The sequence below is a fragment of the Lithobates pipiens genome, unplaced genomic scaffold (genome assembly GCF_037356315.1).
Source record: "Lithobates pipiens isolate NorthernLeopardFrog02 unplaced genomic scaffold, aLitPip1_a1.2 Scaffold_16, whole genome shotgun sequence".
NCBI classification, from domain to species: Eukaryota; Metazoa; Chordata; class Amphibia; order Anura; family Ranidae; genus Lithobates; species Lithobates pipiens.
Window position 1 is genome coordinate 1359580 of NW_027507748.1, and position 24164 is coordinate 1383743.

A 24164-nucleotide genomic window follows, 5' to 3' on the forward strand; every position below is an offset into this window, starting at 1 on the left:
TACTCTAGATAGGGATAATGGAGTGGTGTGATTGGTATGGATGATGAAGGACGGTGATGTAGAAGTATTCTAGATAGGGATAATGGAGTGGTGTGATTGGTATGGATGATGAAGGGCGGTGATGTAGGAGTAGTCTAGATAGGGATAATGGAGTGGTGTGGTTGGAATGGATGATGAAGGACGGTGATGTAGGAGTACTCTAGATAGGGATAATGGAGTGGTGTGGTTGGTATGGATGATGAAGGACGGTGATGTAGGAGTATTCTAGATAGGGATAATGGAGTGGTGTGGTTGGTATGGATGATGAAGGACGGTGATGTAGGAGTAGTCTAGATAGGGATAATGGAGTGGTGTGGTTGGTATGGATGATGAAGGATGGTGATGTAGGAGTAGTCTAGATAGGGATAATGGAGTGGTGTGGTTGGAATGGATGATGAAGGACGGTGATGTAGGAGTATTCTAGATAGGGATAATGGAGTGGTGTGGTTGGTATGGATGATGAAGGATGGTGATGTAGGAGTACTCTAGATAGGGATAATGGAGTGGTGTGGTTGGAATGGATGATGAAGGGCGGTGATGTAGGAGTAGTCTAGATAGGGATAATGGAGTGGTGTGGTTGGAATGGATGATGAAGGGCAGTGATGTAGGAGTATTCTAGATAGGGATAATGGAGTGGTGTGGTTGGAATGGATGATGAAGGGCGGTGATGTAGGAGTAGTCTAGATAGGGATAATGGAGTGGTGTGGTTGGTATGGGTGATGAAGGACGGTGATGTAGGAGTATTCTAGATAGGGATAATGGAGTGGTGTGGTTGGTATGGATGATGAAGGACGGTGATGTAGGAGTAGTCTAGATAGGGATAATGGAGTGGTGTGGTTGGTATGGGTGATGAAGGACGGTGATGTAGGAGTATTCTAGATAGGGATAATGGAGTGGTGTGGTTGGTATGGATGATGAAGGACGGTGATGTAGGAGTAGTCTAGATAGGGATAATGGAGTGGTGTGGTTGGAATGGATGATGAAGGACGGTGATGTAGGAGTATTCTAGATAGGGATAATGGAGTGGTGTGGTTGGTATGGATGATGAAGGATGGTGATGTAGGAGTAGTCTAGATAGAGATAATGGAGTGGTGTGGTTGGTATGGATGATGAAGGACGGTGATGTAGAAGTATTCTAGATAGGGATAATGGAGTGGTGTGGTTGGTATGGATGATGAAGGACGGTGATGTAGGAGTAGTCTAGATAGGGATAATGGAGTGGTGTGGTTGGAATGGATGATGAAGGACGGTGATGTAGGAGTATTCTAGATAGGGATAATGGAGTGGTGTGGTTGGTATGGATGATGAAGGATGGTGATGTAGGAGTAGTCTAGATAGAGATAATGGAGTGGTGTGGTTGGTATGGATGATGAAGGACGGTGATGTAGGAGTATTCTAGATAGGGATAATGGAGTGGTGTGGTTGGTATGGATGATGAAGGATGGTGATGTAGGAGTAGTCTAGATAGAGATAATGGAGTGGTGTGGTTGGTATGGATGATGAAGGACGGTGATGTAGGAGTAGTCTATATAGGGATAATGGAGTGGTGTGGTTGGTATGGATGATGAAGGACGGTGATGTAGGAGTATTCTAGATAGGGATAATGGAGTGGTGTGGTTGGTATGGATGATGAAGGATGGTGATGTAGGAGTAGTCTAGATAGAGATAATGGAGTGGTGTGGTTGGTATGGACGATGAAGGGCGGTGATGTAGGAGTAGTCTAGATAGGGATAATGGAGTGGTGTGGTTGGTATGGACGATGAAGGGCGGTGATGTAGGAGTAGTCTAGATAGGGATAATGGAGTGGTTTGGTTGGTATGGATGATGAAGGGCGGTGATGTAGAAGTATTCTAGATAGGGATAATGGAGTGGTGTGATTGGTATGGATGATGAAGGACGGTGATGTAGGAGTACTCTAGATAGGGATAATGGAGTGGTGTGGTTGGTATGGATGATGAAGGACGGTGATGTAGGAGTATTCTAGATAGGGATAATGGAGTGGTGTGGTTGGTATGGATGATGAAGGACGGTGATGTAGGAGTACTCTAGATAGGGATAATGGAGTGGTGTGGTTGGTATGGATGATGAAGGACGGTGATGTAGGAGTATTCTAGATAGGGATAATGGAGTGGTGTGGTTGGTATGGATGATGAAGGACGGTGATGTAGGAGTACTCTAGATAGGGATAATGGAGTGGTGTGATTGGTATGGATGATGAAGGGCGGTGATGTAGAAGTACTCTAGATAGGGATAATGGAGTGGTGTGGTTGGAATGGATGATGAAGGACGGTGATGTAGGAGTACTCTAGATAGGGATAATGGAGTGGTGTGGTTGGAATGGATGATGAAGGACGGTGATGTAGGAGTAGTCTAGATAGGGATAATGGAGTGGTGTGGTTGGTATGGATGATGAAGGATGGTGATGTAGGAGTATTCTAGATAGGGATAATGGAGTGGTGTGGTTGGTATGGATGATGAAGGACGGTGATGTAGGAGTATTCTAGATAGGGATAATGGAGTGGTGTGGTTGGTATGGATGATGAAGGATGGTGATGTAGGAGTACTCTAGATAGGGATAATGGAGTGGTGTGGTTGGAATGGATGATGAAGGGCGGTGATGTAGGAGTATTCTATATAGGGATAATGGAGTGGTGTGGTTGGTATGGATGATGAAGGACGGTGATGTAGAAGTACTCTAGATAGGGATAATGGAGTGGTGTGGTTGGTATGGATGATGAAGGACGGTGATGTAGGAGTATTCTAGATAGGGATAATGGAGTGGTGTGGTTGGAATGGATGATGAAGGACGGTGATGTAGAAGTACTCTAGATAGGGATAATGGAGTGGTGTGGTTGGTATGGATGATGAAGGACGGTGATGTAGAAGTACTCTAGATAGGGATAATGGAGTGGTGTGGTTGGTATGGATGATGAAGGACGGTGATGTAGGAGTATTCTAGATAGGGATAATGGAGTGGTGTGGTTGGTATGGATGATGAAGGACGGTGATGTAGAAGTACTCTAGATAGGGATAATGGAGTGGTGTGGTTGGAATGGATGATGAAGGACGGTGATGTAGGAGTATTCTAGATAGGGATAATGGAGTGGTGTGGTTGGAATGGATGATGAAGGGCGGTGATGTAGGAGTATTCTATATAGGGATAATGGAGTGGTGTGGTTGGTATGGATGATGAAGGACGGTGATGTAGAAGTACTCTAGATAGGGATAATGGAGTGGTGTGGTTGGTATGGATGATGAAGGACGGTGATGTAGGAGTATTCTAGATAGGGATAATGGAGTGGTGTGGTTGGAATGGATGATGAAGGACGGTGATGTAGAAGTACTCTAGATAGGGATAATGGAGTGGTGTGGTTGGTATGGATGATGAAGGACGGTGATGTAGAAGTACTCTAGATAGGGATAATGGAGTGGTGTGGTTGGTATGGATGATGAAGGACGGTGATGTAGGAGTATTCTAGATAGGGATAATGGAGTGGTGTGGTTGGTATGGATGATGAAGGACGGTGATGTAGAAGTACTCTAGATAGGGATAATGGAGTGGTGTGGTTGGTATGGATGATGAAGGACGGTGATGTAGGAGTATTCTAGATAGGGATAATGGAGTGGTGTGGTTGGAATGGATGATGAAGGACGGTGATGTAGGAGTATTCTAGATAGGGATAATGGAGTGGTGTGATTGGTATGGATGATGAAGGGCGGTGATGTAGAAGTACTCTAGATAGGGATAATGGAGTGGTGTGGTTGGAATGGATGATGAAGGACGGTGATGTAGGAGTAGTCTAGATAGGGATAATGGAGTGGTGTGGTTGGAATGGATGATGAAGGACGGTGATGTAGAAGTACTCTAGATAGGGATAATGGAGTGGTGTGGTTGGTATGGATGATGAAGGACGGTGATGTAGGAGTATTCTAGATAGGGATAATGGAGTGGTGTGGTTGGTATGGATGATGAAGGACGGTGATGTAGAAGTACTCTAGATAGGGATAATGGAGTGGTGTGGTTGGAATGGATGATGAAGGACGGTGATGTAGGAGTAGTCTAGATAGGGATAATGGAGTGGTGTGGTTGGTATGGATGATGAAGGGCGGTGATGTAGGAGTATTCTAGATAGGGATAATGGAGTGGTGTGGTTGGTATGGATGATGAAGGACGGTGATGTAGGAGTATTCTAGATAGGGATAATGGAGTGGTGTGGTTGGTATGGATGATGAAGGACGGTGATGTAGGAGTACTCTAGATAGGGATAATGGAGTGGTGTGGTTGGTATGGATGATGAAGGACGGTGATGTAGGAGTATTCTAGATAGGGATAATGGAGTGGTGTGATTGGTATGGATGATGAAGGGCGGTGATGTAGGAGTACTCTAGATAGGGATAATGGAGTGGTGTGGTTGGTATGGATGATGAAGGATGGTGATGTAGGAGTAGTCTAGATAGAGATAATGGAGTGGTGTGGTTGGTATGGATGATGAAGGACGGTGATGTAGGAGTACTCTAGATAGGGATAATGGAGTGGTGTGATTGGTATGGATGATGAAGGGCGGTGATGTAGAAGTACTCTAGATAGGGATAATGGAGTGGTGTGGTTGGAATGGATGATGAAGGACGGTGATGTAGGAGTACTCTAGATAGGGATAATGGAGTGGTGTGGTTGGAATGGATGATGAAGGACGGTGATGTAGGAGTAGTCTAGATAGGAATAATGGAGTGGTGTGGTTGGTATGGATGATGAAGGATGGTGATGTAGGAGTATTCTAGATAGGGATAATGGAGTGGTGTGGTTGGTATGGATGATGAAGGACGGTGATGTAGGAGTATTCTAGATAGGGATAATGGAGTGGTGTGGTTGGTATGGATGATGAAGGATGGTGATGTAGGAGTACTCTAGATAGGGATAATGGAGTGGTGTGGTTGGAATGGATGATGAAGGGCGGTGATGTAGGAGTATTCTATATAGGGATAATGGAGTGGTGTGGTTGGAATGGATGATGAAGGGCGGTGATGTAGGAGTATTCTATATAGGGATAATGGAGTGGTGTGGTTGGTATGGATGATGAAGGACGGTGATGTAGGAGTATTCTAGATAGGGATAATGGAGTGGTGTGGTTGGTATGGATGATGAAGGATGGTGATGTAGGAGTACTCTAGATAGGGATAATGGAGTGGTGTGGTTGGAATGGATGATGAAGGGCGGCGATGTAGGAGTATTCTAGATAGGGATAATGGAGTGGTGTGGTTGGTATGGATGATGAAGGGCGGTGATGTAGAAGTACTCTAGATAGGGATAATGGAGTGGTGTGGTTGGTATGGATGATGAAGGACGGTGATGTAGAAGTACTCTAGATAGGGATAATGGAGTGGTGTGGTTGGTATGGATGATGAAGGACGGTGATGTAGGAGTATTCTAGATAGGGATAATGGAGTGGTGTGGTTGGTATGGATGATGAAGGACGGTGATGTAGGAGTATTCTAGATAGGGATAATGGAGTGGTGTGGTTGGAATGGATGATGAAGGACGGTGATGTAGGAGTATTCTAGATAGGGATAATGGAGTGGTGTGATTGGTATGGATGATGAAGGGCGGTGATGTAGAAGTACTCTAGATAGGGATAATGGAGTGGTGTGGTTGGAATGGATGATGAAGGACGGTGATGTAGGAGTAGTCTAGATAGGGATAATGGAGTGGTGTGGTTGGAATGGATGATGAAGGACGGTGATGTAGAAGTACTCTAGATAGGGATAATGGAGTGGTGTGGTTGGTATGGATGATGAAGGGCGGTGATGTAGGAGTACTCTAGATAGGGATAATGGAGTGGTGTGGTTGGTATGGATGATGAAGGACGGTGATGTAGAAGTACTCTAGATAGGGATAATGGAGTGGTGTGGTTGGTATGGATGATGAAGGACGGTGATGTAGGAGTATTCTAGATAGGGATAATGGAGTGGTGTGGTTGGTATGGATGATGAAGGACGGTGATGTAGAAGTACTCTAGATAGGGATAATGGAGTGGTGTGGTTGGAATGGATGATGAAGGGGCGGTGATGTAGGAGTATTCTAGATAGGGATAATGGAGTGGTGTGGTTGGTATGGATGATGAAGGACGGTGATGTAGAAGTACTCTAGATAGGGATAATGGAGTGGTGTGGTTGGAATGGATGATGAAGGACGGTGATGTAGGAGTAGTCTAGATAGGGATAATGGAGTGGTGTGGTTGGAATGGGTGATGAAGGACGGTGATGTAGGAGTATTCTAGATAGGGATAATGGAGTGGTGTGGTTGGTATGGATGATGAAGGGCGGTGATGTAGGAGTATTCTAGATAGGGATAATGGAGTGGTGTGGTTGGTATGGGTGATGAAGGACGGTGATGTAGGAGTATTCTAGATAGGGATAATGGAGTGGTGTGGTTGGAATGGATGATGAAGGACGGTGATGTAGGAGTACTCTAGATAGGGATAATGGAGTGGTGTGGTTGGTATGGATGATGAAGGACGGTGATGTAGAAGTACTCTAGATAGGGATAATGGAGTGGTGTGGTTGGTATGGGTGATGAAGGACGGTGATGTAGGAGTATTCTAGATAGGGATAATGGAGTGGTGTGGTTGGTATGGATGATGAAGGACGGTGATGTAGGAGTATTCTAGATAGGGATAATGGAGTGGTGTGGTTGGTATGGATGATGAAGGGCGGTGATGTAGGAGTATTCTAGATAGGGATAATGGAGTGGTGTGGTTGGTATGGATGATGAAGGGCGGTGATGTAGAAGTACTCTAGATAGGGATAATGGAGTGGTGTGGTTGGAATGGATGATGAAGGACGGTGATGTAGGAGTATTCTAGATAGGGATAATGGAGTGGTGTGGTTGGAATGGATGATGAAGGACGGTGATGTAGGAGTATTCTAGATAGGGATAATGGAGTGGTGTGGTTGGAATGGATGATGAAGGACGGTGATGTAGATTATAGTATATATAGTATAGTTTCAGGCTGTGATAATGCGGGATTCTGGTTCAGGTTGTGGTAGTGGGATATTACAGTTCTATAATTGATCAGCTTTTGGTGATGATAGTTTTAAGGCGGTTCTAGAATTCGATGATGAGTTATGGTAACTTTGTACATTTCTAGGTACTGCTGGTGAAGTAGAATAGTGGTTGTTTGGTGGGGTGATGTGGTAGAGCTCTGGATGGGGATTCAGATGGGGAAGTATAATACATAGTGATGGTGACTATGATTTTCTTCTTTGTAGGGGTGGTGATGCGATAGAAGTCTAGGGGGCGTCGGTGATGTGGTACAGTTCTAGGTACCCATAATGTTGTGGTGAACCTTTTTCTAGTGATGATGATGGGACACTGGTCTAGGACTGATGGTGATGATGGGACACTGGTCTAGGACTGATGGTGATGGTGATGATGGAACACTGGTCTAGGACTGATGGGGATGGTGATAATGGGACACTGGGCTAGGACTGATGGCGATGATGATGGGACACTGGTCTAGGACTGATGGTGATGATGGGACACTGGTCTAGGACTGATGGCGATGATGATGGGACACTGGTCTAGGACTGATGGTGATGATGGGACACTGGTCTAGGACTGATGGTGATGATGATGGGACACTGGTCTAGGACTGATGGGGATGGTGATGATGGGACACTGGTCTAGGACTGATGGGGATGGTGATGATGGGACACTGGTCTAGGACTGATGGTGATGATGGGACACTGGTCTAGGACTGATGGGGATGGTGATAATGGGACACTGGGCTAGGACTGATGGCGATGATGATGGGACACTGGTCTAGGACTGATGGCGATGATGATGGGACACTGGTCTAGGACTGATGGCGATGATGATGGGACACTGGTCTAGGACTGATGGCGATGATGGGACACTGGTCTAGGACTGATGGTGATGATGATGGGACACTGGTCTAGGACTGATGGGGATGGTGATGATGGGACACTGGTCTAGGACTGATGGTGATGATGGGACACTGGTCTAGGACTGATGGGGATGATGATGGGACACTGGTGTAGGACTGATGGTGATGATGGGACACTGGTCTAGGACTGATGGTGATGATGATGGGACACTGGTCTAGGACTGATGGGGATGGTGATGATGGGACACTGGTCTAGGACTGATGGTGATGATGGGACACTGGTCTAGGACTGATGGGGATGGTGATAATGGGACACTGGTCTAGGACTGATGGTGATGATGATCTGACACTGGTGTAGGACTGATGGTGATGATGGGACACTGGTCTAGGACTGATGGTGATGATGATGGGACACTGGTCTAGGACTGATGGGGATGGTGATGATGGGACACTGGTCTAGGACTGATGGTGATGATGGGACACTGGTCTAGGACTGATGGGGATGGTGATAATGGGACACTGGGCTAGGACTGATGGCGATGATGATGGGACACTGCTCTAGGACTGATGGCGATGATGATGGGACACTGGTCTAGGACTGATGGTGATGATGGGACACTGGTCTAGGACTGATGGTGATGGTGATGATGGAACACTGGTCTAGGACTGATGGGGATGGTGATAATGGGACACTGGGCTAGGACTGATGGCGATGATGATGGGACACTGGTCTAGGACTGATGGCGATGATGATGGGACACTGGTCTAGGACTGATGGTGATGATGGGACACTGGTCTAGGACTGATGGTGATGATGATGGGACACTGGTCTAGGACTGATGGGGATGGTGATGATGGGACACTGGTCTAGGACTGATGGGGATGGTGATGATGGGACACTTGTCTAGGACTGATGGTGATGGTGATGATGGGACACTGGTCTAGGACTGATGGGGATGGTGATAATGGGACACTGGGCTAGGACTGATGGCGATGATGATGGGACACTGGTCTAGGACTGATGGCGATGATGATGGGACACTGGTCTAGGACTGATGGCGATGATGGGACACTGGTCTAGGACTGATGGTGATGATGATGGGACACTGGTCTAGGACTGATGGTGATGATGGGACACTGGTCTAGGACTGATGGTGATGATGGAACACTGGTCTAGGACTGATGGGGATGGTGATAATGGGACACTGGGCTAGGACTGATGGCGATGATGATGGGACACTGGTCTAGGACTGATGGCGATGATGATGGGACACTGGTCTAGGACTGATGGTGATGATGGGACACTGGTCTAGGACTGATGGTGATGATGATGGGACACTGGTCTAGGACTGATGGGGATGGTGATGATGGGACACTGGTCTAGGACTGATGGGGACGGTGATGATGGGACACTGGTCTAGGACTGATGGTGATGGTGATGATGGGACACTGGTCTAGGACTGATGGGGATGGTGATAATGGGACACTGGGCTAGGACTGATGGCGATGATGATGGGACACTGCTCTAGGACTGATGGCGATGATGATGGGACACTGGTCTAGGACTGATGGTGATGATGGGACACTGGTCTAGGACTGATGGTGATGATGGAACACTGGTCTAGGACTGATGGGGATGGTGATATTGGGACACTGGGCTAGGACTGATGGCGATGATGATGGGACACTGGTCTAGGACTGATGGCGATGATGATGGGACACTGGTCTAGGACTGATGGTGATGATGGGACACTGGTCTAGGACTGATGGTGATGATGATGGGACACTGGTCTAGGACTGATGGGGATGGTGATGATGGGACACTTGTCTAGGACTGATGGTGATGGTGATGATGGGACACTGGTCTAGGACTGATGGGGATGGTGATAATGGGACACTGGGCTAGGACTGATGGCGATGATGATGGGACACTGGGCTAGGACTGATGGTGATGATGATGGGACACTGGGCTAGGACTGATGGTGATGATGATGGGACACTGGTCTAGGACTGATGGCGATGATGATGGGACACTGGTCTAGGACTGATGGTGATGATGGGACACTGGTCTAGGACTGATGGTGATGATGATGGGACACTGGTCTAGGACTGATGGTGATGATGGGACACTGGTCTAGGACTGATGGTGATGATGATGGGACACTGGTCTAGGACTGATGGGGATGGTGATGATGGGACACTGGTCTAGGACTGATGGTGATGGTGATGATGGGACACTGGTCTAGGACTGATGGTGATGGTGATGATGGGACACTGGTCTAGGACTGATGGGGATGGTGATAATGGGACACTGGGCTAGGACTGATGGCGATGATGATGGGACACTGGGCTAGGACTGATGGTGATGATGATGGGACACTGGTCTAGGACTGATGGCGATGATGATGGGACACTGGTCTAGGACTGATGGTGATGATGGGACACTGGTCTAGGACTGATGGTGATGATGATGGGACACTGGTGTAGGACTGATGGTGATGATGGGACACTGGTCTAGGACTGATGGTGATGATGATGGGACACTGGTCTAGGACTGATGGGGATGGTGATGATGGGACACTGGTCTAGGACTGATGGTGATGATGGGACACTGGTCTAGGACTGATGGTGATGGTGATGATGGGACACTGGTCTAGGACTGATGGGGATGTACACATCTAGGTAGTATGGGTAACAGTACAGTTCTGAGGGGGGGATGGATGGAACCTTGGTTCTTGGTAGGGACAATGGTCCAGCTCTAGGTATTGAAGGTGGTATTGATTTGTTGTGTCTAGTTTGGTCACAATCTAAGCTGAATTCTCAGAAATTCTCTCTTTTTGTATACATTGATTATCTCATCAATAACCTCATTCTGTATTTCTCTCAGGTATAAAGCGCTCGCTGCCACTGGTTGGAGTTCATTGCAGTCTGCAGAAGAATGGTGAGCGGAAGGGACAATAAAAGACATTTGTGGTCTGATGGTGGTCTGTTCTTTCTTATGGGACTGTAGATTGTAGAAGTTCTCTGATTGCATAGAAGACGTTGTGTGACCAATGATGTCTTCTGCCTTCCCACAGGTTGAGAGAACATAAGAGAGACCCGTCTCTGGAGGACCCGATCCCTCAGGAGTATGTTCTGTACCTGATTCCATCGGGGCCCCTAGGGACCTGCCTGCAGGAGTTCTGGAAGGAGAGTCTCCGAGTGTGCGGGAAGAACAGAGCCCACTCCAGCTTCCCTCATATCACCTTGTGCCAATACTTCACTGTACGTCCCGCATCCATTCTTCCAGGAAAACCACAATGAGACCCATGGAAATGGTCACATGACTATGACCGCATCAGCCGGATAATCAGCCGGTCACTGGGTGTCCTATGTGGGGATGATCGAAAAGTGCCGATCATATGGCTTGTCCACATGTGGAATGCCCTGGTTAGTGATGGACGAACTTCCGACGGGACGTTTCGCGAATGCGGCCGATAGTTCACGAACCGAAACGTTCGCGGCGGGCCCCATTGACTTCAATGGGAGGCGAACTTTGCAAACCTACAGGTCAAATTTGCAGCCACAAAATAATTAATAGCTGTGCAAACATAGTCCCACCACATGGCCACTGACATAACACATGTATGAGGTGAATCTGGGATCGACAACTACAAGCATTCTTTTTTTATATGGAAAATTGTTGTGACAATTCAGGACTGTGGAGCGCATGAAGGCAATGGAGGAGAGGGAAGGTCAGGGACCAGGGTAGGCAAAGAAGAGGGTGCAGGAGATGATCACCAGCAGCGTGACATACAGCAATGACACCTGCACCGTGATAGAGTCATCTGACAGCAGCACCGTGATAGAGAGCACTGACATCAGCAGCGTGACATACAGCAATGACACCTGCACCGTGACATACAGCACTGACACCAGCACCGTGATAGAGAGCACTGACAACAGCACCGTGATAGAGAGCACTGACATCAGCAGCGTGACATACAGCAATGACACCTGCACCGTGATAGAGTCATCTGACACCAGCACTGTGATAGAGAGCACTGACATCAGCAGCGTGACATAAAGCACTAACACCAGCACCGTGATATACAGCACTGACAGCAGCACCGTGATATACAGCACTGACAGCAGCACCGTGATAGAGAGCACTGACATCAGCAGCGTGACATAAAGCACTAACACCAGCACCGTGATATACAGCACTGACAGCAGCACCGTGATATACAGCACTGACACCTGCACCGTAAGCAGCCCCAGGAGGAAGTCAGCATAGCACAGGGATGGTGGGAGCCCCTCATAATGAGCATAGCACAGGGATGGTGGGAGCCCCTCATAATGAGCATAGCACAGGGATGGTGGGAGCCCCTCATAATGAGCATAGCACAGGGATGGTGGGAGCCCCTCATAATATGCACAGCAGAGGTACAGCCCCAGGAGGAAGTCAGCATAGCACAGGGATGGTGGGAGCCCCTCATAATATGCACAGCAGAGGTACAGCCCCAGGAGGAAGTCAGCACAGCACAGGGATGGTGGGAGCCCCTCATAATAAGCAGCCCCAGGAGGATGTCAGCATAGCACAGGGATAGTGGGAGCCCCTCATAATAAGCAGCCCCAGGAGGAAGTCAGCACAGCACAGGGATGGTGGGAGCCCCTCATAATAAGCAGCCCCAGTAGAAATATGACACCGCTCAACCTCCTCAAAGAGGAGGGTACGGGCATATAGTACGGTGTGCTTTTTTTGGACAAGGAAGTGAGCCAAATGAAGAAAGAAGGTCTGTGTGCTTGATTAAAAAAATTTTTTATAGACATATACATGGTCTACTGGTCACATGTGTTGAATTCCTCCGAGATCCATGCCTCATTCATTTTTAGAAATGTGAGGTAGTTAACACTGTCGTGAGCTAGGCGAGTACGCTTATCGGTCACAATCCCCCCTGCTGCGCTGAACGTCCTTTCGGACAGGACACTGGACGAGGGGCAAGCCAACAGTTCGATTGCAAATTGGGCAAGCTCTGGCCAGAGGTCAAGCCTGCCCACCCAGTAGTCTAGGGGTTCATCACTCCTCAGAGCGTCCACATCGGCCGTTAACCCGATGTAGTCGGACACCTGACGGTCTAGGCGTTCCCTGATGCTGGATCCGGATGACACCTGTCGATGGGTTGGCTGAAAGAATGACCTCATATCCGAAGTCAGCAACACATCTTCAAACCGCCCTCTTCTTACAGGCGCTGTTGGATTGGTACCCGCAAATCCTTCTCTGGGAGTGGGAATTGCTCCTCTGCCAGCGCACGCAAAAGCAGAATGCAGCATTTCTCGAAGCAAGGCCTGGAAGTGCTCCATTCTGACAGCCCTCTGTGACGGCGGTAACATTTCCGCCATTTTGTGTTTGTACCGGGGGTCTAAGTACGTTGCCACCCAGTACTGGTCCTTGACCCTTATGCTTTTTATACGGGGGTCCCTATTAAAACACTGGAGCATGAAGGCCCCCATTTGCACTAAAGTGGAAGCGGTGTGGTGGCCTGGCTCCTGCTCCTCATCCAGGATAATGTCAGCCAGGATAACCTCAACCCTATATATTGTGGACCTATACCAGTCCTTAAGGAATAGCAGACTGTACCTCACTCAACCCTATGTACTGTAGTACCCTATACCTTACCAGTCCTTATAAGGACCTTTGTGGAACAAGTAGGTTGTGTGTGACTGATTAGCAGACTGTCCGTCAGACCCTATACCGATGAAGGACTGCTGCAGTATAGGGCAAAGGTCAGCAGTAGTGCACCTCAACCCTATGTATTGTGGACCTATACCAGTCCTTACGGAATAGCAGACTGTACCTCACTCAACCCTATGTACTGTAGCACCCTACACCAGGTTACCAGTCCTTATAAGGACCTTTGTGGAACAAGTGAGTTGTGAATGATTAGCAGACTGCAGCAGAAGGGCAGCAGTCAAGTATAATATTCTTTCTATATTTGGAAGAAAGAATATTATACGTGTACAAGCCTATTACCATACCACTGATACCAGTCCTGAAAAGAACCTTTGTGGACCTAATATAGTAACAGCTACTGATTAAACTGACCCTCACTGCCTCACACACGGCTTCCTTCCTGTCCCTATATAAACTGACAAAACAGAGGAGACTGGAACAATAACTGGAATAGCACTTTTGTGGACCTGATAGTAACAGCTAATGACTAAACTGACTGTCCCTGCAGCACACACCGTCCTGTCCCTTTCTCTACACTGACAAAAGACACTCAGGCTGCTGTAATAATCAGTAGCACAGCAAACCTATATACACCTAACACCTATACCAGTCCTGAAAAGAACTTTTGTGTACCAAACAGCTAGCGATTTATCTGTCCCTACTCCACACAGGAACCTGTCCCTATAGTGACAGAAGAAAGAATGTAAAATGGCCGCCGGATCGGGTGTATTTATAAGTTAGGGGGAATGTCCGATTGTCCATGTGCTGTAATGTCTCAATTGGCTGTCCTGTACCCCATGATGGATGTGTCATCATAGGTCAAAGTTCTTTTACACAGTAAAAACACAGAAGTCCGCCGGGCGAACGGCGCCAATAGTCCGCCGAACGGGCAGACCGCGAACAGCCGAAATTCGCTGCGAAACGACCGCCGGGCGAACCGTTCGGCCATCACTAGCCCTGGTCACCCATTTATAGGCCAATAAGATTCCAGTTACAAATAGAGATGGCTACAGAATGTAAATGGTGTTTGAATGGGATTGCGGTGAATGGGATGGTGGTGAATTGTAGTGAGGTGAATGGGATGGCGGTGAATTGTAGTGCGGTGAATGGAATTGCGGTGAATTGTAGTATGGTGAATGGGATTGCGGTGAATTGTAGTATGGTGAATGGGATTGCGGTGAATTGTAGTATGGTGAATGGGATTGCGGTGAATTGTAGTATGGTGAATGGGATTGCGGTGAATTGTAGTGCGGTGAATGGGATTGCGGTGAGTTGTAGTGCGGTGAATGGGATTGCGGTGAATGGGATTGCGGTGAATTGTAGTGCGGTGAATGGGATTGCGGTGAATTGTAGTATGGTGAATGGGATTGCGGTGAATTGTAGTATGGTGAATGGGATTGCGGTGAGTTGTAGTGCGGTGAATGGGATTGCGGTGAATTGTAGAGTGGTGAATGGGATTGCGGTGAATTGTAGTATGGTGAATGGGATTGCAGTGAATTGTAGTGCGGTGAATGGGATTGCGGTGAGTTGTAGTGCGGTGAATGGGATTGCAGTGAATTGTAGAGTGGTGAATGGGATTGCGGTGAATTGTAGTATGGTGAATGGGATTGCAGTGAATTGTAGTATGGTGAATGGGATGGCGGTGAATTGTAGAGTGGTGAATGGGATTGCGGTGAATTGTAGTGCGGTGAATGGGATTGCGGTGAATGGGATTGCGGTGAATTGTAGTATGGTGAATGGGATTGCAGTGAATTGTAGAGTGGTGAATGGGATTGCGGTGAATTGTAGTATGGTGAATGGGATTGCGGTGAATTGTAGTATGGTGAATGGGATTGCAGTGAATTGTAGTATGGTGAATGGGATGGCGGTGAATTGTAGAGTGGTGAATGGGATTGCGGTGAATTGTAGTGCGGTGAATGGGATTGCGGTGAATGGGATTGCGGTGAATTGTAGTGCGGTGAATGGGATGGCGGTGAATTGTAGAGTGGTGAATGGGATTGCGGTGAGTTGTAGTGCGGTGAATGGGATTGCGGTGAATGGGATTGCGGTGAATGGGATTGCGGTGAATTGTAGTGCGGTGAATGGGATTGCGGTGAATTGTAGTATGGTGAATGGGATTGCGGTGAATTGTAGTATGGTGAATGGGATTGCGGTGAGTTGTAGTGCGGTGAATGGGATTGCGGTGAATTGTAGAGTGGTGAATGGGATTGCGGTGAATTGTAGTATGGTGAATGGGATTGCGGTGAGTTGTAGTGCGGTGAATGGGATTGCGGTGAATTGTAGTATGGTGAATGGGATTGCGGTGAGTTGTAGTGCGGTGAATGGGATGGCGGTGAATTGTAGAGTGGTGAATGGGATTGCGGTGAATTGTAGTATGGTGAATGGGATTACGGTGAATTGTAGTATGGTGAATGGGATTGCGGTGAATGGGATTGCAGTGAATTGTAGTATGGTGAATGGGATTACGGTGAATTGTAGTATGGTGAATGGGATTGCGGTGAATGGGATTGCAGTGAATTGTACAGTGGTGAATGGGATGGCGGTGAATTGTAGAGTGGTGAATGGGATGGCGGTGAATTGTAGTATGGTGAATGGGATTGCAGTGAATTGTAGTATGGTGAATGGGATGGCGGTGAATTGTAGTGTGGTGAATGGGATTGCGGTGAATGGGATTGCAGTGAATTGTACAGTGGTGAATGGGATTGCGGTGAATTGTAGTGCGGTGAATGGGATGGCGGTGAATTGTAGAGTGGTGAATGGGATTGCGGTGAATGGGATTGCGGTGAATGGGATTGCAGTGAATTGTACAGTGGTGAATGGGATTGCAGTGAATTGTAGTGCGGTGAATGGGATGGCGGTGAATTGTAGAGTGGTGAATGGGATTGCGGTGAATGGGATTGCGGTGAATGGGATTGCGGTGAATGGGATTGCGGTGAATTGTAGTGCGGTGAATGGGATTGCGGTGAATTGTAGTATGGTGAATGGGATTGCGGTGAATTGTAGTATGGTGAATGGGATTGCGGTGAGTTGTAGTGCGGTGAATGGGATTGCGGTGAATTGTAGAGTGGTGAATGGGATTGCGGTGAATTGTAGTATGGTGAATGGGATTGCGGTGAGTTGTAGTGCGGTGAATGGGATTGCGGTGAATTGTAGTATGGTGAATGGGATTGCGGTGAGTTGTAGTGCGGTGAATGGGATGGCGGTGAATTGTAGAGTGGTGAATGGGATTGTGGTGAATTGTAGTATGGTGAATGGGATTACGGTGAATTGTAGTATGGTGAATGGGATTGCGGTGAATGGGATTGCAGTGAATTGTACAGTGGTGAATGGGATGGCGGTGAATTGTAGAGTGGTGAATGGGATGGCGGTGAATTGTAGTATGGTGAATGGGATGGCGGTGAATTGTAGTGTGGTGAATGGGATTGCGGTGAATGGGATTGCAGTGAATTGTACAGTGGTGAATGGGATTGCGGTGAATTGTAGAGTGGTGAATGGGATGGCGGTGAATTGTAGTATGGTGAATGGGATTGCAGTGAATTGTAGTATGGTGAATGGGATGGCGGTGAATTGTAGTGTGGTGAATGGGATGGCGGTGAATTGTAGAGTGGTGAATGGGATGGCAGTGAATTGTAGTGCGGTGAATGGGATGGCGGTGAATTGTAGAGTGGTGAATGGGATTGCGGTGAATGGGATTGCGGTGAATGGGATTGCGGTGAATGGGATTGCGGTGAATTGTAGTGCGGTGAATGGGATTGCGGTGAATTGTAGTATGGTGAATGGGATTGCGGTGAATTGTAGTATGGTGAATGGGATTGCGGTGAGTTGTAGTGCGGTGAATGGGATTGCGGTGAATTGTAGAGTGGTGAATGGGATTGCGGTGAATTGTAGTATGGTGAATGGGATTGCGGTGAGTTGTAGTGCGGTGAATGGGATTGCGGTGAGTTGTAGTGCGGTGAATGGGATGGCGGTGAATTGTAGAGTGGTGAATGGGATTGCGGTGAATTGTAGTATGGTGAATGGGATTACGGTGAATTGTAGTATGGTGAATGGGATTGCGGTGAATGGGATTGCAGTGAATTGTACAGTGGTGAATGGGATGGCGGTGAATTGTAGAGTGGTGAATGGGATTGCGGTGAATTGTAGTATGGTGAATGGGATTGCAGTGAATTGTAGTATGGTGAATGGGATGGCGGTGAATTGTAGTATGGTGAATGGGATTGCAGTGAATTGTAGAGTGGTGAATGGGATGGCGGTGAATTGTAGTATGGTGAATGGGATTGCAGTGAATTGTAGTATGGTGAATGGGATGGCGGTGAATTGTAGTGTGGTGAATGGGATTGCGGTGAATGGGATTGCAGTGAATTGTACAGTGGTGAATGGGATTGCGGTGAATTGTAGAGTGGTGAATGGGATGGTGGTGAATTGTAGTATGGTGAATGGGATTGCAGTGAATTGTAGTATGGTGAATGGGATGGCGGTGAATTGTAGTGTGGTGAATGGGATGGCGGTGAATTGTAGAGTGGTGAATGGGATGGCAGTGAATTGTAGTGCGGTGAATGGGATGGCGGTGAATTGTAGTGCGGTGAATGGGATTGCGGTGAATGGGATTGCGGTGAATGGGATTGCGGTGGAAAGGAAATGCCACTCGTTAAGCCTCCGGACCTTATTAGATGCTCCCACTCTACTGTGATCTCTCAGGCGCCGGCTCTGCACAAGTTTGTGGAAAAAGAAATCCTGGACTGCGGCACTCCATGAAAAGGCTTCTTTATTGTAGACTTTAAAAATCCAAAAGTCCCGTCACATCAGGGAAGGGCAGACGGGTAAGTGGGAAAACCGAAAGGAATAGCGAGATGATGAAAATATTCCTGCTGGTAGATATGAATAGAGGACATGAAAGACGTATAATATACAGACGTATCCCGCTGGGGTGCAGATTCATTGATGGGACAGCTGAAAATATAACAGCAAAAATAAGTGAATATTTGTAGAGGAACTATTATTAGAAAAGATATATATATATATATGTAGCTCCTGAAGAGCAAGCACTGTGTGTTTTTCTCTATTTAAAATTCCTGAAAACCACAGTTGGGTTTTGGGGTCAATTATATCAAATTCTGGTTTCAGTACCAGTCTAGCTGGCTTGCACTGGGTTCTGCTTGGCCACAGGTGGCGCTGTCATCACTGGCAAGTGTGAGAAGGCAGTTTAGCTGGGCGCATTGAATGCCATTCTTTCTCTGAACCAGCCCAGTGGGAGCGTCGTCTTGCTGTGCATTCTGGGAGAGGGTACTTAAGGTACTGACATCACGTGCTTCTGGGTTCCGGTCCAGAAGATCTTTCTGTCTGTTTGGTCCTTGTCCTCCTGACCAGCCCCCATGGCCCTCATGGCCTGGGGTGCGGATCCATCCAATTCCAAGTCTCGGGGCTGGATAGCCCGAGGCAAAGTACCTGGAAGGAGGATTCAAAGGTGGTCCAGTGCCGTCTCATCTGTGGAGAGGCCCAACAACTGGAGAAGCAACCAGGGGAGGACTCTTCTGGAGAAGGCCACGATTAAGGCTAGATTCTCAGAAGGAGCCTGGAGGCTCAGTTGAAAGACACCAAGTGAATCTACACTCGTACGGTATCGCCGGACCGGCTGAGAGATACTGGCACCGTATGAGGGCTCTCTAAGTTTATCTACATCCTTCAGTTACACCAAGTCTGTGGCGGAGACTTCGCTTTACTTAAACACTCTATCGGCTGCTAGGCCTGGTGAAAGGAGATCTATCCGGTAGCGGTGAGAGGAGGTCTATCCGGTAGCTGTGAGAGGAGGTCTATCCGGTAGTTAGGAGAGGAGGTCTATCCGGTAGTTATGAGAGGAGGTTTATCCGGTAGTGGTGAGTGGAGGTCTATCCGGTAGTTATGAGAGGAGGTCTATCCGGTAGCGGTGAGAGGAGGTCTATCCGGTAGCAGTGAGAGGAGGTCTATCCGGTAGTGGTGGGAGGAGGTCTATCCGGTGGTGGTGAGAGGAGGTCTATCCGGTAGCTGTGAGAGGAGGTCTATCCGGTGGTGGTGAGAGGAGGTCTATCCGGTAGCGGTGAGAGAAGGTCTATCCGGTAGTGGTGAGAGGAGGTCTATCCGGTGGTGGTGAGAGGAGGTCTATCTGGTGGCTGTGAGAGGAGGTCTATCCGGTAGTTATGAGAGGAGGTCTATCCGGTAGCGGTGAGAGGAGGTCTATCCGGTAGCAGTGAGAGGAGGTCTATCCGGTAGTGGTGAGAGGAGGTCTATCTGGTGGCTGTGAGAGGAGGTCTATCCGATAGCGGTGAGAGGAGGTCTATCCGGTAGCGGTGAGAGGAGGTCTATCCGGTAGCGGTGAGAGGAGGTCTATCCGATAGCGGTGAGAGGAGGTCTATCCGATAGCGGTGAGAGGAGGTCTATCCGGTAGCGGTGAGAGGAGGTCTATCCGATAGCGGTGAGAGGAGGTCTATCCGGTAGCAGGGAGAGGAGGTCTATCCGGTAGCGGTGAGAGGAGGTCTATCCGGTAGCGGTGAGAGGAGGTCTATCCGGTGGCTGTGAGAGTAGGTCTATCCGGTAGTTATGAGAGGAGGTCTATCCGGTAGTTATGAGAGGAGGTCTATCCGGTAGTTATGAGAGGATGTCTATCCGGTGGCTGTGAGAGGAGGTCTATCCGGTAGCAGTGAGAGGAGGTCTATATGGTAGTGGTGAGAGGAGGTCTATCCGGTGGTGGTGAGAGGAGGTCTATCCGGTAGTGGTGAGAGGAGGTCTATCCGGTGGTGGTGAGAGGAGGTCTATCCGGTGGCGGTGAGAGGAGGTCTATCCGGTAGTTATGAGAGGAGGTCTATCCGGTAGCGGTGAGAGGAGGTCTATCCGGTGGTGGTGAGAGGAGGTCTATCCGGTGGTGGTGAGAGGAGGTCTATCCGGTGGTGGTGAGAGGAGGTCTATCCGGTAGTTATGAGAGGAGGTCTATCCGGTGGCTGTGAGAGGAGGTCTATCCGGTAGCTGTGAGAGGAGGTCTATCCGGTAGCTGTGAGAGGAGGTCTATCCGGTAGTTATGAGAGGAGGTCTATCCGGTAGCGGTGAGAGGAGGTCTATCCGGTAGTGGTGAGTGGAGGTCTATCCGGTAGCGCTGAGAGGAGGTCTATCCGGTAGCGGTGAGAGGAGGTCTATCCGGTAGCGGTGAGAGGAGGTCTATCCGGTAGCGGTGAGAGCAGGTCTATCCGGTAGCGGTGAGAGGAGGTCTATCCGGTAGTGGTGAGAGGAGGTCTATCCGGTAGCGGTGAGAGGAGGTCTATCCGGTAGTGGTGAGAGGAGGTCTATCCGGTAGTGGTGAGAGGAGGTCTATCTGGTGGTGGTGAGAGGAGGTCTATCCGGTAGTGGTGAGAGGAGGTCTATCCGGTAGTGGTGAGAGGAGGTCTATCCGGTAGCGGTGAGAGGAGGTCTATCCGATGGCGGTGAGAGGAGGTCTATCCGATGGCGGTGAGAGGAGGTCTATCCGGTAGCGTTGAGAGGAGGTCTATCCGGTGGCTGTCAGAGGGGGTCTATCCGGTGGCTGTGAGAGGAGGTCTATCCGGTGGCGGTGAGAGGAGGTCTATCCGATGGCGGTGAGAGGAGGTCTATCCGGTAGCGGTGAGGTCTATCCGGTAGCATTGAGAGGAGGTCTATCCGATGGTGGTGAGAGGAGGTCTTTCCGATGGTGGTGAGAGGAGGTCTATCCGGTAGCGGTGAGAGGAGGTCTATCCGATGGCGGTGAGAGGAGGTCTATCCGGTAGCGGTGAGAGGAGGTCTATCCGGTAGCGGTGAGAGGAGGTCTATCTGATAGCGGTGAGAGGAGGTCTATCCGGTAGCTGTGAGAGGAGGTCTATCCGGTAGCGGTGAGAGGAGGTCTATCCGGTAGCGGTGAGAGGAGGTCTATCCGGTAGCGGTGAGAGGAGGTCTATCCGGTGGCGGTGAGAGGAAGTCTATCCGGTGGCGGTGAGAGGAGGTCTATCCGGTAGCGGTGAGAGGAGGTCTATCCGGTAGCGGTGAGAGGAGGTCTATCCGGTGGCGGTGAGAGGAGTTCTATCCGGTAGTTATGAGAGGAGGTCTATCCGGTAGCGGTGAGAGGAGGTCTATCCGGTAGCGGTGAGAGGAGGTCTATCCGGTAGCAGTGAGAGGAGGTCTATCCGGGAGTGGTGGGAGGAGGTCTATCCGGTGGTGGTGAGAGGAGGTCTATCCGGTAGCTGTGAGAGGAGGTCTATCCGGTGGTGGTGAGAGGAGGTCTATCCGGTAGCGGTGAGAGAAGGTCTATCCGGTAGTGGTGAGAGGAGGTCTATCCGGTGGTGGTGAGAGGAGGTCTATCTGGTGGCTGTGAGAGGAGGTCTATCCGGTAGTTATGAGAGGAGGTCTATCCGGTAGCGGTGAGAGGAGGTCTATCCGGTAGCAGTGAGAGGAGGTCTATCCGGTAGTGGTGAGAGGAGGTCTATCTGGTGGCTGTGAGAGGAGGTCTATCCGATAGCGGTGAGAGGAGGTCTATCCGGTAGCGGTGAGAGGAGGTCTATCCGGTAGCGGTGAGAGGAGGTCTATCCGATAGCGGTGAGAGGAGGTCTATCCGATAGCGGTGAGAGGAGGTCTATCCGGTAGCGGTGAGAGGAGGTCTATCCGATAGCGGTGAGAGGAGGTCTATCCGGTAGCAGGGAGAGGAGGTCTATCCGGTGGTGGTGAGAGGAGGTCTATCTGGTGGCTGTGAGAGGAGGTCTATCCGGTAGTTATGAGAGGAGGTCTATCCGGTAGCGGTGAGAGGAGGTCTATCCGGTAGCAGTGAGAGGAGGTCTATCCGGTAGTGGTGAGAGGAGGTCTATCCGGTGGTGGTGAGAGGAGGTCTATCCGGTAGTGGTGAGAGGAGGTCTATCCGGTGGTGGTGAGAGGAGGTCTATCTGGTGGCTGTGAGAGGAGGTCTATCCGATAGCGGTGAGAGGAGGTCTATCCGGTAGCGGTGAGAGGAGGTCTATCCGGTAGCGGTGAGAGGAGGTCTATCCGATAGCGGTGAGAGGAGGTCTATCCGATAGCGGTGAGAGGAGGTCTATCCGGTAGCTGTGAGAGGAGGTCTATCCGGTAGTGGTGAGAGGAGGTCTATCCGGTGGTGGTGAGAGGAGGTCTATCCGGTAGTGGTGAGAGGAGGTCTATCCGGTGGTGGTGAGAGGAGGTCTATCCGGTGGTGGTGAGAGGAGGTCTATCCGGTGGCGGTGAGAGGAGGTCTATCCGGTAGTTATGAGAGGAGGTCTATCCGGTAGCGGTGAGAGGAGGTCTATCCGGTGGTGGTGAGAGGAGGTCTATCCGGTGGTGGTGAGAGGAGGTCTATCCGGTGGTGGTGAGAGGAGGTCTATCCGGTGGTGGTGAGAGGAGGTCTATCCGGTAGTTATGAGAGGAGGTCTATCCGGTGGCTGTGAGAGGAGGTCTATCCGGTAGCTGTGAGAGGAGGTCTATCCGGTAGTTATGAGAGGAGGTCTATCCGGTAGCGGTGAGAGGAGGTCTATCCGGTAGTGGTGAGTGGAGGTCTATCCGGTAGCGCTGAGAGGAGGTCTATCCGGTAGCGGTGAGAGGAGGTCTATCCGGTAGCGGTGAGAGGAGGTCTATCCGGTAGCGGTGAGAGCAGGTCTATCCGGTAGCGGTGAGAGGAGGTCTATCCGGTAGTGGTGAGAGGAGGTCTATCCGGTAGCGGTGAGAGGAGGTCTATCCGGTAGTGGTGAGAGGAGGTCTATCTGGTGGTGGTGAGAGGAGGTCTATCCGGTAGTGGTGAGAGGAGGTCTATCCGGTAGTGGTGAGAGGAGGTCTATCCGGTAGCGGTGAGAGGAGGTCTATCCGATGGCGGTGAGAGGAGGTCTATCCGATGGCGGTGAGAGGAGGTCTATCCGGTAGCGTTGAGAGGAGGTCTATCCGGTGGCTGTCAGAGGGGGTCTATCCGGTGGCTGTGAGAGGAGGTCTATCCGGTGGCGGTGAGAGGAGGTCTATCCGATGGCGGTGAGAGGAGGTCTATCCGGTAGCGGTGAGGTCTATCCGGTAGCATTGAGAGGAGGTCTATCCGATGGTGGTGAGAGGAGGTCTATCCGATGGTGGTGAGAGGAGGTCTATCCGGTAGCGGTGAGAGGAGGTCTATCCGATGGCGGTGAGAGGAGGTCTATCCGGTAGCGGTGAGAGGAGGTCTATCCGGTAGCGGTGAGAGGAGGTCTATCTGATAGCGGTGAGAGGAGGTCTATCCGGTAGCTGTGAGAGGAGGTCTATCCGGTAGCGGTGAGAGGAGGTCTATCCGGTAGCGGTGAGAGGAGGTCTATCCGGTAGCGGTGAGAGGAGGTCTATCCGGTGGCGGTGAGAGGAAGTCTATCCGGTGGCGGTGAGAGGAGGTCTATCCGGTAGCGGTGAGAGGAGGTCTATCCGGTAGCGGTGAGAGGAGGTCTATCCGGTGGCGGTGAGAGGAGGTCTATCCGGTAGTTATGAGAGGAGGTCTATCCGGTAGCGGTGAGAGGAGGTCTATCCGG

General features: G+C 49.6%; 1 protein-coding gene across 1 annotated transcript in view; it reads left to right on the forward strand.

The window, feature by feature from the left end:
* Positions 1-24164, forward strand: part of UBASH3A (ubiquitin associated and SH3 domain containing A) — a 243320-nt gene that overhangs the window by 88550 nt on the left and 130606 nt on the right. Inside the window, exons 2-3 of the mRNA XM_077479393.1 lie at positions 10831-10884; positions 11021-11207. Of these exons, the coding sequence (XP_077335519.1) occupies positions 10831-10884; positions 11021-11207 (241 nt within the window). The remainder of the gene's footprint in view (positions 1-10830; positions 10885-11020; positions 11208-24164) is intronic.